Source organism: Pongo pygmaeus, chromosome 4 (assembly GCF_028885625.2).
Source record: "Pongo pygmaeus isolate AG05252 chromosome 4, NHGRI_mPonPyg2-v2.0_pri, whole genome shotgun sequence".
NCBI classification, from domain to species: domain Eukaryota; kingdom Metazoa; phylum Chordata; class Mammalia; order Primates; family Hominidae; genus Pongo; species Pongo pygmaeus.
Genome location: NC_072377.2, coordinates 134,197,846 through 134,216,052, shown reverse-complemented (window position 1 = coordinate 134,216,052; position 18,207 = coordinate 134,197,846). Strand labels below are relative to the sequence as shown.

The 18,207-nt window shown below is 37.2% G+C and overlaps 1 protein-coding gene across 4 annotated transcripts in view; it reads right to left on the bottom strand.

Annotated features, from left to right (window-relative positions):
• The window catches only part of ADAMTS19 (ADAM metallopeptidase with thrombospondin type 1 motif 19), a 283,956-nt gene that overhangs the window by 28,114 nt on the left and 237,635 nt on the right, over positions 1-18,207 (bottom strand). For all 4 annotated transcript variants that reach the window (XM_054488423.1, XM_063665471.1, XM_063665472.1 and 1 more), the window contains 2 exons: positions 8,540-8,744; positions 5,773-5,925 (listed from right to left, as the gene is read on the bottom strand). In XM_054488423.1, the coding sequence (XP_054344398.1) occupies positions 5,773-5,925; positions 8,540-8,744 (358 nt within the window). The remainder of the gene's footprint in view (positions 1-5,772; positions 5,926-8,539; positions 8,745-18,207) is intronic.

The window sequence follows — 18,207 nt, the reverse complement described above, 5'->3', positions numbered from 1 at the left end:
GGACACAGGGAGGGGAACAACACACACTGGGGCCTGTTGGTGAGGCAAGGGGAGGAAGAGCATCAGGATAAATAGCTAATACATGCAGGGCTTAATACCTAGGTGATGGGTTGATAGTGTGGCAAACCAGCATGGCACACATTTATCTATGTAACAAACCTGCAGGTCCTGCACATGTATCCCGGAACTTAAATTAAAAAAAAAATAGAGGGCAGATGGTCAGGTCAAAGATCCTATGAGCCTACAGCCTACGAATTTACTGAGAGCTTCAAATTTACACACCTTAAGAATCCAATATAACAAAAAGTAAGGGAAAATGTTTTCTTGAGAGATATGTGAAATGGCACAAATCAAGTCACTTGTATTGACTGCTGGCCAATCTGAATGTAGGTAAGGCTCAAAATGACAAGGTAATCTTGTATCGTCTTTCTAGACTTGTTTTAAGTATGTATGTAAAGAATGTTTTTGTTAAAATTAATTGTTGTTTCTTTGATCTTACACTTGTTTGTTATGAGTTGTTCTAATTTAATAATTATGCAACAGGAGAACACTTTAAGTTTATAATGCTTGATTATGCAAAGCACACTTAAAGAGCTGGCATAACTAATTAATTTGTACTTTTTTTGAACTTTTTTAAACAATTAGAGTGCTAACAACTTAGGAATACTTATTTGCTTATAGTTATTACAGATTCCTATGACAATATAACATATGAAGTAGATTTCAATAACATCAGTAATATGTATGGTAAGAAATTATTTTTACCAGAAATAATCCAGATATATACAGGTCTTTAATTATAAAAATAAAGTACTAAGTAGTCAATATATATTTTTTTCAGCCAAAGCATTGTTCCCATAGAAAATGAGAAAACAATTTATTGTAGAACACCATTTTGAGATTTGTAACTAAGGAAACTAGAAAATCTTCACTATGAGTATGAGCTCAGAGTAAGTAGAATTCCCATTAACATAAATCTAATTTTTATTGCTAGAAAGCAGGTATTTAGATGAGTATATTTTGCTTATTCATTAGGAAAAAATCACTTTAGTTTTTAGATTCCTCATTTGTCCAATTCCTCTCCTATTCAATACAACATGCTGAATATAATTGTGATTTCCTTTTGGAGGATAAGTTAAAAATTACTCATTATACTGCAGGCTTTGTATCTATCACTTCTAAACAAATATATACCCAACTGGCTGGGCTGTATAACTAAATCATCCAAAATGATTTACTGTGCTTCCAGCATTATTTTAGATTATGTCATTTCAAAAAGGCTCATAAATCCCCTGTCCAAATATCTGTTAATAATGTCATAACTTTATATGTGTCCAAAACGAATCATTTCCTAGAATTTTAAAGGAGTAAGTTTGAATTGCAGGATATAAATATAAGAATAAACCAGGAACAATTATGTGCAATTTTAAGGTGTCTTGTTTCTCAGCAGAATTCTGTTGAATAAGTTTAAATCACTTGTTAATACTGCATGAAAGGATTAACTCTATAAAAGCTTCATAAATAATCAGATCCTGTATAACAGGTAGATAAAATAATACTCTTTTTTTTGCTTCTCTGCTGGTCTCCAGTAATGAAAATCAGGAGTTGCAGAAGTTTAAATAAAGGAAGGAAGGTCAAATTCAGACCAAAAAAAAAATGTCATTTCATTAAACATTAGAGACAACGTTATTTTTCAAGTCAGTGTTCCATACTAAGAAGAGCTTAAATGAGTGAATGAAGATTTAAGTTGGCAGGAAAACGTGTATAATGTTATTTTTTCCCAAGAAAGATCCGAAGAACATGTCTATAGCAGAGAGAGATATAGTCAGAAGGTGGCATATAATTGTGTAAGTTAATGCAAGCCAGGGCAAAGCAGCCACATTGTATGTGTCCTATTTTTGCCATCATTGTAATCCTGATGAAATAAACATGAATATTGTTCAACAAAGGCTGAATTACTTTTTCTTAGAAATCAAAGGCAACAATTTTATAAGTTTCACTCTTTGCATATACCTTAATCTATTTTTTCCCCTCAGAAGCCCAGAGCAATTTTTCCACTATTTACACAAAACCACCCAAAATATATATGATATAAATCATGTAGGCTGATACAAATGCAGTCAACATAGTTTGAGGCGTAAGCCATCTTTTCAGTCATCCTCCATTTAGCCGATACTACCTTTGCCCAATAGCAGTCAATGATTCTTAGGCAGTGGGAGAAGCTGAGGATGTATTTTCTTTTGATTCTCCCAGGGACTCATCTATATTATTAAGGGAGGAGCAGGTTTTCAGTGCTAGACTTTATTAAAAAAATTGTCCATTTAATATTCCTGATTAAAGCAAATCCAAGGCTGAAGTCCACTTTAGTATTGACAGTTTAAAAATAGGGCAGACTTTGAGTGAAACTGACAGATTAACTGACCTCAGAGGAGCACAAAAATCCACCCACAATCACACACATCTTGTTGCTATTCCTGTTTCAAGGACACAGCTGATAAGAATAAGAGATTTGTGTGTTTTCTCTGTCCCTGAATACTTTAATCACTGAAACTTAATCATGGCATTCATTATTCCTTTTCTCTGTAATTATTTTGGGATGGTCTTCATTTTAACATGAAAGTAATGTCATAGAAGTATAAAATGAAGGGTGAAATCAATAAAATTCACATGGAGCCGCTGGTTTTAATTTGTGCACGCTGTTTGAGTCTGTGATGCTGAGATCATTATAATGAAAAAGGAAAAAAAAATGGCTTTAAGGAAAAAAGCACTTATATTCATATAAAGTCCGAAAGTGGACAAACAACAGCACTGTTTGCTGGATCTTCTAAATAACCAAACAAAGAAACAAACAGGCCAACAAGCAAAGGTTAAAAGGCCAGGAATAAAGATGAATACAATCTTCCTTGGGTATATGTGGGCATTGGTTTTAGGACAGCCCGAGTATAATCAAAATCCACGCAAGCTTGAGTGGGTCCTGCAGAACCCACATATGCAAAAAGTCAGCCCTCCTTAAAGCGGATGTCACAACCAGGAAATATTGTATTCTTGATCTGCCTTTGGTTGAAAAAATCCATATGTATGTATATCCGTGTAGTTCAAATCTGTTTTGTTAAAGGGTCAACTGTATTTGTTGAAACTATTCGTTTCTTTCCTCACTCACAAAGGCTATGTTCTAGTTGGGTAGTCATACAGTAACACCACAAAACCAATTAAAAGTAATTCAATCCAATTATATTTAAGAATTATATACATATATTTATAAAAATGAAAAAAAATTTTTTAATTTAGCATTAAAAAACCACAATCAGTGTTCCCTATGATCTCCCTAGTGAACTTTGGTTTTACCTAAGATTTAACCAGAGGCCACACAGTAGGCACGTTTCATTAACCAAAAGTAATAGTATTTGTCAAGCAAATAGGATTTGCTAGCCATATTCCCACAGGCAGCATTGTATGAACTTGTAATTCTGTGTCACACATTACAATAAAACTTGAATCTTTTGGTTTTTTTTGCAATTACATCTGGATTTTATAGTTAATTGGAGGTTAACAACAACTAACATTTAAGTTTTTTTTTTGTTTTGTTTTTTTGTTTTTTTGTTTCACTCTTGTTACCCAGGCTAGAGTGCAATGGCATTATCTTGGCTCACTGCAACCTCCGCCTCCTGGGTTCAAGCAATTCTCCTGCCTTAGCCTCCCTAGTAGCTAGGATTACAGGCATACACTACCATGCCCAGCTAATTTTGTATTTTTAGTAGAGACGGGGTTTCTCCATGTTGGCCAGACTGGTCTCAAACTCCTGACCCCCAGTGATCCACCCGCCTCGGCCTCCCAAAGTGCTGGGATTACAGGCGTGAGCCACTACGCCTGGCCTATGTTTAAATTTTTCTATTTATCACCAAAGTTGGAAAAATATAGCTCAGTTTTTCAGGCGGTTTGTAAATATTTTCAGAGCAGAATTGTTTCATTCTAAGAAAATATCTAGAATTTCACTAGCCAAAAGAAACAAATGAGTTCCTACAATGGAAAGGGAGCAACAGGTGATTTTCCCTGCCCTCTTGCTGCTAGTACTTTTTCTTCCTTATCCTATCCTGTATCTTCAGTGATGAATGAAAAGTTACTATACATATACACTAAAGAACTTATCCCTGTAACCAAAAACCACCTGCTCCCCACAAACTATTGAAATAAAATTAAAAAAGGAAAAATTGTTATACATATAGCTTGAAAACACTGTTCCATTTTCATTATTTGACTCATATGGAAACAAAGACACAAAGGCATTAATTCAGTGGCTTAACCACTTTACCCATCTATGCAAAGAGGGAGTGAGAATTGTCCTCTGTATCTCTTGACTTCCAAGCCACTGTCTTTCCCTATTATCCTGCTCTATTTGTCTCCCTTAGAATTAAGGAAACAAATCCTGAACATGAAATAAATTAGTTGTAGTTAGTTTAGAATTCTGTGCTGCCTCAAAGTTTTTTACTCTGAAGTGTGAAGTTTCCTTATGTGATTGACCAGTCAAAATTCCCATGGATTGAGCTGAATATTTCTCACTGCTATAGTTAGGGATCGATTTATGTTGTTTACAAATGCATCCTTTAAAGAGTTCAAATGTGAATTTTGAGTGTTGTAAGTAGTAGAAAGAGAGTCTAGTTTATTGATAACTCAGATGCAATATTAATATGCAAACTTTTCTTAGAGACAAAAGGCATACATAATCATGAGAAAATAGCTTATATTTCAAATGCCATGGATTGCTTTGGGGCAACACTGGGAAAGTGGGATAACCACAGTATTTTCTATATTGAAAATATTTCTCCCAGAAAGCCCTTTAGGGTTATTTATGAAAAACTATTATACTCCTCTCCATACCCCAGCAGCCATCACTTTCTTTTCTCTTTTATACAACAAAAGGGGAAAGAGAGAGGATTTATTATGTCTCATCTGAGCATGGAACTAAGCCCTATAATTTTATGATTTCATGATAGTATATAATATCACAGCTGAAAGTGGGATCACTGATTCATATTTATATTTCTGAAAAATAATACGTGAGATCTATTTTCACCCCAAAATGATCAGAATTTTATCTTAAAACATGGGTTTTATTAGTATTTCATAGAATGAACAGGTCAGGTATTTTCTACAGCCCTATATGAGGCTCTACTTTACTCATATAAACTTTAAATAGGCATTACTGTTACCGTGAATTAAACTTACTGTTCATTTTCCATATAAATTGTGTTCACTTGATTTGACCAAAGGATGTCAACATTTTGTTCCTTTCCATTTCTACCATACACAACTCCCAAAATTTGGGGGAAGATGACTGTCTTTTATCTAGTAAGAGCCGAGTTGCCTTTATTTGGTTCTTCTGCTACCTTACTTAATTATATTTTGAATTGACTTATCTGACAGTATTCTATTTAGATAAGTTTTATGCAAAAATATTCTGAGAAAGAACTATGTGAATAATTTACAAAAAAGCAATAATGATAGCTATTATTTTTTGACAGTTTCCTTTGTGTCAAGTATGGTGCTAAGTGCTTTGTACATTTTATCTTAATTTTTAACACAGTTTTATAGAGATCATGATCATGGAGAGCCAGCCAGAATCTGCACTTGGATGTGGTATATAGTGCTCCATATCCCATGATGTTTAATTCTACTCTCCTTCCCTCCTAAACTCCATGCTATGTGGTTATAGTACCCAGGGCAATGCTGACATTATTGAAACCTATTACTGAGAATATACAGAATGGTTCTCACCTTAGACCAGTCACCCATTCGCCACACATAGCATTTTGAATAATCCTCACAGTCTTCAGCCTCCCTGGGTCTGGTAGAGAGGACACACTTCTTTCTTGGGTTGGTACATCTAATGGTCCGATGACGCACGCCTTTGCCACACTTGACTGAACACTGGAAGATAACATCAAAGGTTTTAGATAAAGTTGGTGAATTGGAGATATAGATGATAGACTCAATTAAGTAATTGTTTCCAATAATCTGTCATGAGCCCATCCCCATATAAAAGCCAGACAAAATTATAAATAATAAGTTTAAAGGTAACAACAGGCTAAGCACCAGTATCTGATGCCAGAAGGAGCTTAAGGCACAATGCCGGAAATAAGTGGTTTCAGAAATACTGAACCATTATTACAGAGAGTAATATAACAGGGATTATTTAAGAAAGATAAATAATATACTATGATCAAAATTAAAATTACTAAAATTTGATATCATATTAAATATAATTATATAAAAAAATTATTTCACTTTTTCTAAGATGTACTATTTTATTTAGATGGAAGACATGTTTGTGAAAAATAACAATTTCCCCAGCATGTCATTTCTCAAAAAACATGTTTCAAAGATGAAATAGAGAAAATCTTAGCAAAAATGAAATTCAGATTTTTTTTTTCTTTGAGATGGAGTCTCATTCTGTCGCCCAGGTTGGAGTGCAGTAGCGCGATCTTGGCTCACTGTAACCTCCATTTCCTGGGCTCAAGTGATCCTCTCACCTAAGCCAACCAAGTAGTTGGGATTATAAGCATATACCACCATGCCCAGCTAATTTCTATATTTTCAGTAGAGATAAGTTTTTGCCATGTTGGCTGGGCTGGTCTCAAACTCCTGGCCTCAAGTGGTCCACCCACCTCGGCCCCCCAAAGTGTTGGGATTATAGGTGTGAGCCACCATGCCTAGCCAAAATTTAGAATTTCTTTATACAATTATATATTCCTAGAAATTATAATTCTAAATAATTTTTGAAATTAAAATACAATTTGGTTCAAAATTCTTTAATAAATAGGAGGTGTATAATGGATGAGGGTGATATAAAAGCACATATGTATATTCCACTAATTTTCTCTAGGTGCAATCTATTCTCTCCTTTACATTTATCCTCCACATCATGGAATATGTATGAAGTATTCCTGTTGTCCAAAGGCAAGCACCACTGACTACCTGGACATTGGGACCAGAATTGTTCTGGATATGTGTGTGGAGCATACCAGATATCCTGAAAGCTTAAGCATGGAACTAATGACATTTTAAATAGGTATCCTAAATCTTGCATAAATAAGTAATTGTCTCATAACTTAAAGTTTGTATTTGAATATGTTCAGTTTTAAAGTGGACTATGTGATTTGGCACTTTAATACATATATATATATATATATATTTTTTTTTTTTTTGCAAGTCAAACTGTGCCTGATTCATAAAATTGAGTTTTAACTTAAAGTAAAACAATAGACGTTTTTTCAATTGGCTTATTGCACTGTGACATATTATTTCTCTCAGCTGGTGCCAAAAATCTGTATAGTAGAATATTTCTGACCAATTTTCTCCTGAAGACTTTGCAAAAATGTTTTGATTGGGTTGCGGTGGGGTATTTTGTTTCTCTGATGCTCATGTGATTCTTCTCTCCAGACTGAACTGATTCATTTCAATGTAAAATATGATATAGCATTCATTTGCAAAAGTATACATTATAAATGAAAAGGAATCCATTAAACAGTATAACCTAGAATAGTAAGAAAAGAGAAAGCCAGGATTTTTGTGAATATGCTTTTTGGAGGGGGTTGGGTTAATTGACAGATATTTAGAAACTGTATTATCTAAGCTAGGTTATCCTCATTTTCAAAAGAGTAGCTACTTCAATACAGTATTTTTTAATTATCATTTTTGCATCCTATCTAATATTTTGAAATTACATAGATGGATGATTTTCCTTTTTATGTGTGTAGGTGTGTTGGTACATGTGTGAATATGAGTATCTAAGTATGTTTACATGAGTAAATGCAGCCAGACCCTCACCTAAAGTGCTTCAGAGCAACCACTAAGTGTAAGTCATGAGTGCCATTTATTATTATGCAAAGATATGCATCATGATAATAGAAAATAAATCACTATGGTTTGGCATGGCACACAACTGTATGTTATACACTACAAGCCTGTAGGGGTTGGGAAGGTGCAATGAGTTAAACAACCTTGGGTTCAAATCCCAGCTCTACCACTTAGGTAGGACTTAGGGCAAACTATTTACTTTCTCTGAGCTATATTACTCTTACTTATAAAATGATGAAACTTAAGTTTCATGCACAGGTGATTAAATATAAACAATATACTAAACATTAAGTAAAAACACATTCCTTGTTCACATATAATAATTAAACATTAATTTTCTTTCTTTCCATTTTAAATGTTCAGGGATATGCAATGAGTTAAGTGTGTATTTTAATGTGTGCCAATTCCAGAGTATAGTCATAGTATATAAGTAAAAATGCAGAATTTAAAATGTGTATAAAATATGCCCTTGATTATGTTGCAATATTTATAGAATAGAAAGTAAATATCTTTGTATTTTTCTATTTCAAAATTATTTGAATGTATTCCTTTAATCATCAACAAAATTAATAAATAGTATAGAAAAATATCAACTTCTATGCAGATACTGAACATGATCCAACCTGATCTTGTACAAGCTAAGAGTCAGAGTAGGAACGGGGAAAGAAAGGGGGCATGTATGCACCTCAGACCACACTCCCGCCTCCCACACGGTCATGCAGTCCTGGCCCTCACAGCGCTGGGCAGAGGCGGGCTTGGGCCCAATGCAGTCCCTCTCTCGGGCTCTAATCAGTGTTCCATTGCTCAGTTGTTGGGTACAGGCCACTTGTCTGCTCTGCATCCCTTTTCCACAAGTTCGTGAACAGGGGGTCCATTCTGTCATCATCCACCTGAAAGTAAAGCAAGAGTCACTGGAAACAAGTTAAAAGATACCTATCTACTTGTATTAGTCTGTTCTCACACTGCTAATAAAGACATACCTGAGACTGGGCAATTTACAAAGGAAAGAGGTCCAATTGACACAGTTCCATGTGGCTGGGGAGGCCTCACAATCATAGTGAAAGACAGGGAGGAGCAAGACACATCTTATAACGCAGGAAGCAAGAGAGGGTTTGTGCAGGGGAACGCCCCTTTATAAAAGCCATCAGATCTCATGAGAGTTATTCACTATCATGAGAACAGCACGGGAAAGACCTGCCCCCATGATTCAGTTACCTCCTACCAGTCCCTCTCATGATGTGTGAATCATGGAAGCTACAATTCAAGATGAGATTTGGGTGGAGACATAGTCAAACCATATCACTACCATATATTTTGACATGTCTAGAGTTAGCAGTGTTACATGGCGACTTTATGCCTTTTTTTTTTTTTTTTTTTTTTTTTTTAACCAAACACAATAGTTTTCTCCAAGATGCCCAGGCTTCCTCTTGCTTTGAATGCTCTGTATTTCTTCTCTTGGAACTTGTTCTTATTAGAATCTCAGTGTCCATCAGACTCTGTCCATGTCATATTATAAACTGCTTTTCACTGCTTACCATATCACTAAACTGTGGCTTTGTATAAAATTGCTAATATCCAGGAGTTATTCTTTGTAATTTACATCTTTACAATAGCCCTATGTATTGGGTATCACAAATATCATGGCCAAATTTACAGAAAGGGAAACTCAGGCACACAGAGGCTTAATAACTTACCAAAGGTCACAAAGTTTTGGCACCAACAATTCAAATGAGGCTGTAGACTACTTAACAGTGAGAGATATGGGGGCATTAGCAAAGTAACAGAAGACTGTGATTGACCTCTTACCTGGATAAAGCAATCACCAAGGTATTACACTTATCAGCAGCAACTAGATTTCTGTGACCAGGCTATATCCTCCCACATGGAGCTAAATATGCTTCTTTAGGCTAGCCAATGTCTAGCTTTGATATGATCATAGACACTGGAGTAACAGACTCAGGGCTAAACTTAACATGACTCCATTTTACAGGCTCTCAGGACTCCAATATTATTCTTTGATCTCACTGATTCACAAGCTAATACATATGTGTTTTAATATCTAGATGGAGAGCTACCTTAAGGACCACTAAACACCTGCCCAAATTCATTTTAGGAAAGAACTAAAACCTACGACAGAAAAGTGATTCTTAAAATTTGGTATTGTATGATTCCTGTCAATAAAAATCTTCCCTGTATTTCTCATTACTTGGGCAATCTTCTAGGGAGAACCAAATTAACTATTTCAGCACAATATAGAGCAGTTAGAATCCCCGAGGTTATTTGTAGGTACCTTATTAGCTGTGCACATTCCTGAAATAATACTTATTAGCTGTAAGTTTCTATTTTTTAATTTGTAAAAGGGTTTATTATTATTTCCTGATATACAATAGGTTCAGGATATATTATATATAGTAGCATTTTTAAAATGATTCATACTTATTCACATATTTTTCTAGCTTCATCTCCCACTTGTTCGGAAAATAAACCATATGCTCATCTTGCTTACCAAACACTTTATATTTTCACCTCATGATATTTGTAGAATCCTGTGCCTGGATCCTTGACAGCCAGCCCCACGCCCATTCCTCCTAGAAGGGCTTCTCCATTCAACCAATGGGGACTGACCTTTTCTTTGCTCTCTATTGCCTGGCTTGTAGCACTCACACGACTTATTAGATATTCCCTAGGAAAGCAGAGGGGCTCAAAGGCTACCTAATGAATTTGGCCTTCTTTTCTTTGTAATATATAAGCTCCTCAAAGTCATGTATCAATGTTTTGTTTTTGTTAGCATCCATAACAATTTTACATAATAGATTTTGATAAACATTTCTTTCTTTTTTTTTTTTTGAGATGAAGTCTCACTCTGTTGCCTAGGCTGGAGTGCAATGGTGCAATCTTGGCTCACTGCAACCTCCACCTCCTGGGTTCAAGCTGTTCTCCTGCCTCAGCCTCCCAAGTAGCTGGGACTATGGGCATGCCTGCCATGTCCCCCTAATTTTTGTATTTTTTTAGTAGAGGAGGGGTTTCAACATGTTGGCAAGGCTGGTCTCGAACTCCTGACCTCAAGTGATTCACCTGCTCTGGCCTCCTAAAGAGCTGGGATTATAGGCATAAGCCATTGTGCTTGGCGATAAACATTCCTTGAAATGGAATTTATGTTTCTTTCTGTTTTACACAAGTAACCTTAATTATTCCAGATTTACCAAACCCAAGTATTCCTAGCAATGATCCACATTTTGAGGAGTCACATCCTCTTACAGCCTAGTAAATCTCATCTGTAAGTTAGTTTAATTGTAAATGATTTTATGTTTCTATTTCTGAGAAAGGAAATAGAAGGCTTTACAAGGTTATTTTTTCCTGGTCTATCCAGCATGTTGCAGACCTGCCATTTTGCTTTGGAGTCCCCTGGTGGATTTCTCCTAAAGTGCATATCTTCCAAATTTAGTTTAGTTTCTGCTTCATATTTCTGCATAAGAATATCCAAAAAACAATCCCAATCTAAGTCCATCTACATATCTTTTCCAACTATGGAACTCAGAAGACACTACTGGGTTCTTCTGTACTGAAAAGAGAGGTATTTGCAATTTCATGGAATCTCATATTTTTAAGTAAAATAAAAATTTGAGACCCTCAATATAATTATAAAAAGTTACTTTTCCTATTCCTTATGAAAACCACTGAAAAATAAGAACTAAAATATAAAATGTATTCTAATGAAAGAAAACATTTTCGTGGCTTAGAACTTAATTTGGAAGGATCCCATTTCCTTATCTTTAAGAGACCTTCACTTACAAAGGTATTTACTGGTGAATTCATGTATTTTATATTTGGCCCATAGAATGCCATCAGATCATTTAGTGACTTTTTCAATAAATGTGAATGGAAATTAGAATTTTTTTACTACGTTGGAGAAAGGGGAAAGATAGGAGGAATAAAGGATGTACTCTTCCAGTAAGTCTTGGAAAGTTTTCCTGTGATGACCCTTAATAATTGCCCATGTTCATTTCTTTCTTTCCAATATTTTGCTTAACCTCACTAACATTACAGCTTGGTGGTTCAAAATAAATTGCCTCCTTTTCCAAGGGAAGGGAGATAATAATCTCTAACAAAAAGACTTCCAGTCTCCAGCTGCAAAAATTTCTCACTCAGAAATGTACTGACCTTTTGAAACTAGTCATTTTACCAAGTCATTATTGAGACATTTTTCTCCAAGATAGTTGAGTTCATGGAATGAAAAATAAATAGTGTGTTGTATTGTACACTCTGCTCCTTCACAGACCAACTTGGGAAAAAACAAACATGCTCTAGTCCTCAAATCCAGCTCATTCAAGATTCCTGATGTATCAGAAAAAGCCACGGCTCTTTCACCAAATTGGAACAACTATATGGCAATATAAAACAAATTGTGTTTTGAAGTATTTTAACATTATTTAACACAGATAATTTAGCATCTTAATATATTAAATGAGATAGAGAAAAAGAGAATTCTGAGGAACAGCAGTAACAGCAAGGATCCTGGTTCTGTAGCTGACAGGGCCAAGGCCAAAAATGCTACTTTATGTATCTGTCCAGCACTGAATGGAAATGACCCAAGGACCTGACGGTAGGCAAGGATAATTCCCTAGGTCACTGTACCTGATTACTACTCTATATCATGAAAAAGCTTTACTAGTTCACACACTTATGCAGTTAGGCTGAAAAGCCTACACCCAGGAAGGTGCAAAGAACATGACATACTGAAGGTATGTCCATTACTTTTCTCTTATGCACATCTTTTATATATCATTTTCCTATTCTTTTAAAAGCATATATTTGCCTGGGGTAGGATTGTTAGAGCAGGAATGCAAAAGACAGGAAAAGTTGATAATCAGCTTCTACTACTATAAACCAAAAATAGAATTCTAAGCCCCCCAGCTGATTGAATGGACCCTCCTCTCTCAGCTAAGGGGACACAACTAAACTTGAAAAACTAGTTCAGCTGAACAAAAGGGGCTGGAGCCAAGATGGTGGAATAGGAACAGCTCTGGTCTACAGCTCCCAGTGTGAGAGATGCAGAAGACAGGTGATTTCTGCATTTCCATCTGAGGTACCGGGTTCATCTCACTAGGGAGTGCCAGACAGTGGGCGCAGGACAGTGGGTGCAGTGCACCATGCACGAGCCGAAGCAGGGCGAGGCATTGCCTCACTCGGGAAGCGCAAGAGGTCAGGGAGTTCCCTTTCCTCGTCAAAGAAAGGGGTGACATACGGCAACTGGAAAATCGGGTCACTCCCACCCTAATACTGCGCTTTTCCCACGGGCTTAAAAAACGGCGCACCAGGAGATTATATCCCGCACCTGGCTCAGAGGGTCCTACGCCCACGGAGTCTGGCCGATTGCTAGCACAGCAGTCTGAGATCAAACTGCAAGGCGGCAGCGAGGCTGGGGGAGGGGAGCCCACCATTGCCCAGGCTTGCTTAGGTAAACAAAGCAGCCTGGAAGTTCGAACTGGGTGGAGCCCACCACAGCTCAAAGAGGCCTGCCTGCCTCTGTAGGCTCCACCTCTGGGGGCAGGGCACAGACAAACAAAAAGACAGCAGTAACCTCTGCAGACTTAAATGTCCCTGTCTGACAGCTTTGAAGAGAGCAGTGGTTCTCCCAGCACGCAGCTGGAGATCTGAGAACGGGCAGACTGCCTCCTCAAGTGGGTCCCTGACCCCTGACCCCCGAGCAGGCTAACTGGGAGGCACCCCCAGCAGGGGCAGACTGACACCTCACACGGCCGGGTACTCCTCTGAGACAAAACTTCCAGAGGAACAATCAGACAGCAGCATTCGCGGTTCACGAAAATCTGCTGTTCTGCAGCCACCGCTGCTGGTACCCAGGCAAACAGGGTCTGGAGTGGACCTCTAGCAAACTCCAACAGACCTGCAGCTGAGGGTCCTATCTGTTAGAAGGAAAACTAACAAACAGAAAGGACATCCACACCAAAAACCCATCTGTACATCACCATCATCAAAGACCAAAAGTAGATAAAACCACAAAGATGGGGAAAAAACAGAGTAGAAAACTGGAAACTCTAAAAAGCAGAGCACCTCTCCTCCTCTAAAGGAATGCAGCTCCTCACCAGCAACGGAACAAAGCTGGACAGAGAATGACTTTGATGAGTTGAGAGAAGGCTTCAGACAATCAAACTACTCCGAGCTACAGGAGGAAATTCAAACCAAAGGCAAAGAAGTTGAAAACTTTGAAAAAAATTTAGAAGAATGTATAACTAGAATAACCAATACAGATAAGCGCTTAAAGGAGCTGATGGAGCTGAAAGCCAAGGCTCGAGAACTATGTGAAGAATGCAGAAGCCTCAGGAGCCGATGCGATCAACTGGAAGAAAGGGTATCAGTGATGGAAGATGAAATAAATGCAATGAAGCAAGAAGGGAAGTTTAGAGAAAAAAGAATAAAAAGAAACAAACAAAGCCTCCAAGAAATATGGGACTATGTGAAAAGACCAAATCTACGCCTGATTGGTGTACCTGAAAGTGACGGGGAGAATGGAACCAAGTTGGAAAACACTCTGCAGGATATTATCCAGGAGAACTTCCCCAATCTAGCAAGGCAGGCCAACATTTAAATTCAGGAAATACAGAGAACGCCACAAAGATACTCCTCGAGAAGAGCAACTCCAAGACACATAATTGTCAGATTCACCAAAGTTGAAATGAAGGAAAAAATGTTAAGGGCAGTCAGAGAGAAAGGTCATGTTACCCACAAAAGGAAGCCCATCAGACTAACAGCGGATGTCTCGGCAGAAACTCTACAAGCCAGGAGAGAGTGGGGGCCAATATTCAACATTCTTAAAGAAAAGAATTTTCAACCCAGAATTTCATATCCAGCCAAACTAAGTTTCATAAGTGAAGGAGAAATGAAATCCTTTACAGACAAGCAAATGCTGAGAGATTTTGGCACCACCAGGCCTGCCCTAAAAGAGCTCCTGAAGGAAGCACTAAACATGGAAAGGAACAACCGGTACCAGCCACTGCAAAATCATGCCAAATTGTAAAGACCATCGAGGCTAGGAAGAAACTGCATCAACTAACGAGCAAAATCACCAGCTAACATCATAATGAGAGGATCAAATTCACACATAACAATATTAACTTTAAATGTAAATGGGCTAAATGCTCCAATTAAAAGCCACAGACTGGCAAATTGGATATAGAGTCAAGACCCATCAGTGTGCTGTATTCAGGAAACCCATCTCACATGCAGAGACACACATAGGCTCAAAATTAAAGGATGGAGGATGATCTACCAAGCAAATGGAAAACAAAAAAAGGCATGGGTTGCAATCCTAGTCTCTGATAAAACAGACTTTAAACCAACAAAGATCGAAAGAGACAAAGAAGGCCATTACATAATGGTAAAGGGATCAGTTGAACAAGAAGAGCTAACTATCCTAAATATATATGCACCCAATACAGGAGCACCCAGATTCATAAAGCAAGTCCTGAGTGACCTACAAAGAGACTTAGACTCCCACACAATAATAATGGGAGACTTTAACACCCCACTGTCAACATTAGACAGATCAATGAGACAGAACGATAACAAGGATACCCAGGAATTGAACACAGCTCTGCAACAAGCAGACCTAATAGACATCTACAGAACTCTCCACCCAAAATCAACAGAATATATATTTTTTTCAGCACCACACCACACCTATTCCAAAATTGACCACATAGTTGGAAGTAAAGCTCTCCTCAGCAAATGGAAAAGATCAGAAATTATAACAAACTGTCTCTCAGACCACAGTGCAATCAAATTAGAACTCAGGATTAAGAAACTCACTCAAAACTGTTCAACTACATGGAAACTGAACAACCTGCTCCTGATTGACTACTGGGTACATAAGGAAATGAAGGCAGAAATAAAGATGTTCTTTGAAACCAATGAGAACAAAGACACAACATACCAGAATCTCTGGGACACATTCAAAGCAGTGTGTAGAGGGAAATTTATAGCACTAAATGCCCACAAGAGAAAGCAGGAAAGATCCAAAATTGACACCCTAACATCACAATTAAAAGAACTAGAAAAACAAGAGCAAACACATTCAAAAGCTAGCAGAAGGCAAGAAATAACTAAAATCAGAGCAGAACTGAAGGAAATAAAGACACAAAAAACCCTTCAAAAAATTAACGAATCCAGGAGCTGGTTTTTTGAAAGGATCAACAAAATTGATAGACCGCTAGCAAGACTAATAAAGAAAAAAAGAGAGAAGAATCAAATAGATGCAATAAAAAATGATAAAGGGGATATCACCACTGATCCCACAGAAATACAAACTACCATCAGAGAATACTACAAATGCCTCTATGCAAATAAACTAGAAAATCTAGAAGAAATGGATAAATTCTTCGACACATACACCCTCCCAAGACTAAACCAGGAAGAAGTTGAATCTCTGAATAGACCAATAACAGGCTCTGAAATTGTGGCAATAATCAATAGCTTACCAACCAAAAAGAGGCCAGGACCAGATGGATTCACAGCCGAATTCTACCAGAGGTACAAGGAGGAGCTGGTACCATTCCTTCTGAAACTATTTCAATCAATAGAAAAAGAGGGAATCCTCCCTAACTCATTTTATGAGGCCAGCATCATCCTGATACCAAAGCCGGGCAGAGACACTACCAAAAAAGAGAATTTTAGACCAATATCCTTGATGAACATTGATGCAAAAATCCTCAATAAAATACTAGCAAACCGAATCTAGCAGCACATCAAAAAGCTTATCCAGCATGATCAAGTGGGCTTCATCCCTGGGATGCAAGGCTGGTTCAATATATGCAAATCAATAAATGTAATCCAGCATATAAACAGAACCAAAGACAAAAACCACATGATTATCACAATAGATGCAGAAAAGGCCTTTGACAAAATTCAACAACGCTTCATGCTAAAAACTCTCAATAAATTAGGTATTGATGGGACATATCTCAAAATAATAAGAGCTATATATGACAAACCCACAGCCAATATCATACCAAATGGGCAAAAACTGGAAGCATTCCCTTTGAAAACTGGCACAAGACAGGGATGCCCTCTCTCACCACTCCTATTCAACATAGTGTTGGAAGTTCTGGCCAGGGCAATTAGGCAGCAGAAGGAAATAAAGGGTATTCAATTAGTAAAAGAGGAAATCAAATTGTCCCTGTTTGCATATGACGTGATTGTATATCTAGAAAACCCCATCATCTCGGCCCAAAATCTCTTTAAGCTGATAAGCAACTTCAGCAAAGTCTCAGGATATAAAATCAATGTACAAAAATCACAAGCATTCTTATACACCAATAACAGACAAACAGAGAGCCAAATCATGAGTGAACTCCCATTCACAATTGCTTCAAAGAGAATAAAATACCTAGGAATCCAAGTTACAAGGGATGTGAAGGACCTCTTCAAGGAGAATTACAAGCCACTGCTCAATGAAATAAAAGAGGATACAAACAAATGGAAGAACATTCCATGCTCATGGGTAGGAAGAATCAATATAGTGAAAATGGCCATACTGCCCAAGGTAATTTATAGATTCAATGCCATCCCCATCAAGCTACCAATGACTTTCTTCACAGAATTGGAAAAAACTACTTTAAATTTCATATGGAACCAAAAAAGAGCCCGCATCACCAAGTCAATCCTAAGCCAAAAGAACAAAGCTGGAGGCATCACGCTACCTGACTTCAAACTATACTACAAGACTACAGTAACCAAAACAGCATGTTACTGGTACCAAAATAGAGATATAGATCAGTGGAAAAGAAGAAAGTCCTCAGAAATAACGCCGCATATCTACAACTATCTGATCTTTGACAAACCTGAGAAAAACAAGAAATGGGGAAAGGATTCCCTGTTTAATAAATGGTGCTGGGAAAACTGGCTAGTCATATGTAGAAAGCTGAAACTGGATCCCTTTCTTACAGCTTATGCAAAAATTAATTCAAGATGGATTAAAGACTTATACGTTAGACCTAAAACCATAAAAACCCTAGAAGAAAACCTAGTCATTACCATTCAGGACATAGGCATGGGCAAGGACTTCATGTCTAAAACACCAAAAGCAACGGCAACAAAAGCCAAAATTGACAAATGGGATCTAATTAAACTAAAGAGCTTCTGCACAGCAAAAGAAACTACCATCAGAGTGAACAGGCAACCTATAAAATGGGAGAAAATTTTCACAACCTACTCATCTGACAAAGGGCTAATATCCAGAATCTACAATGAACTCAAACAAATTTAGAAGAAAAAAACAACCCCATCAAAAAGTGGGCAAAGGACATGAACAGACACTTCTCAAAAGAAGACATTTAT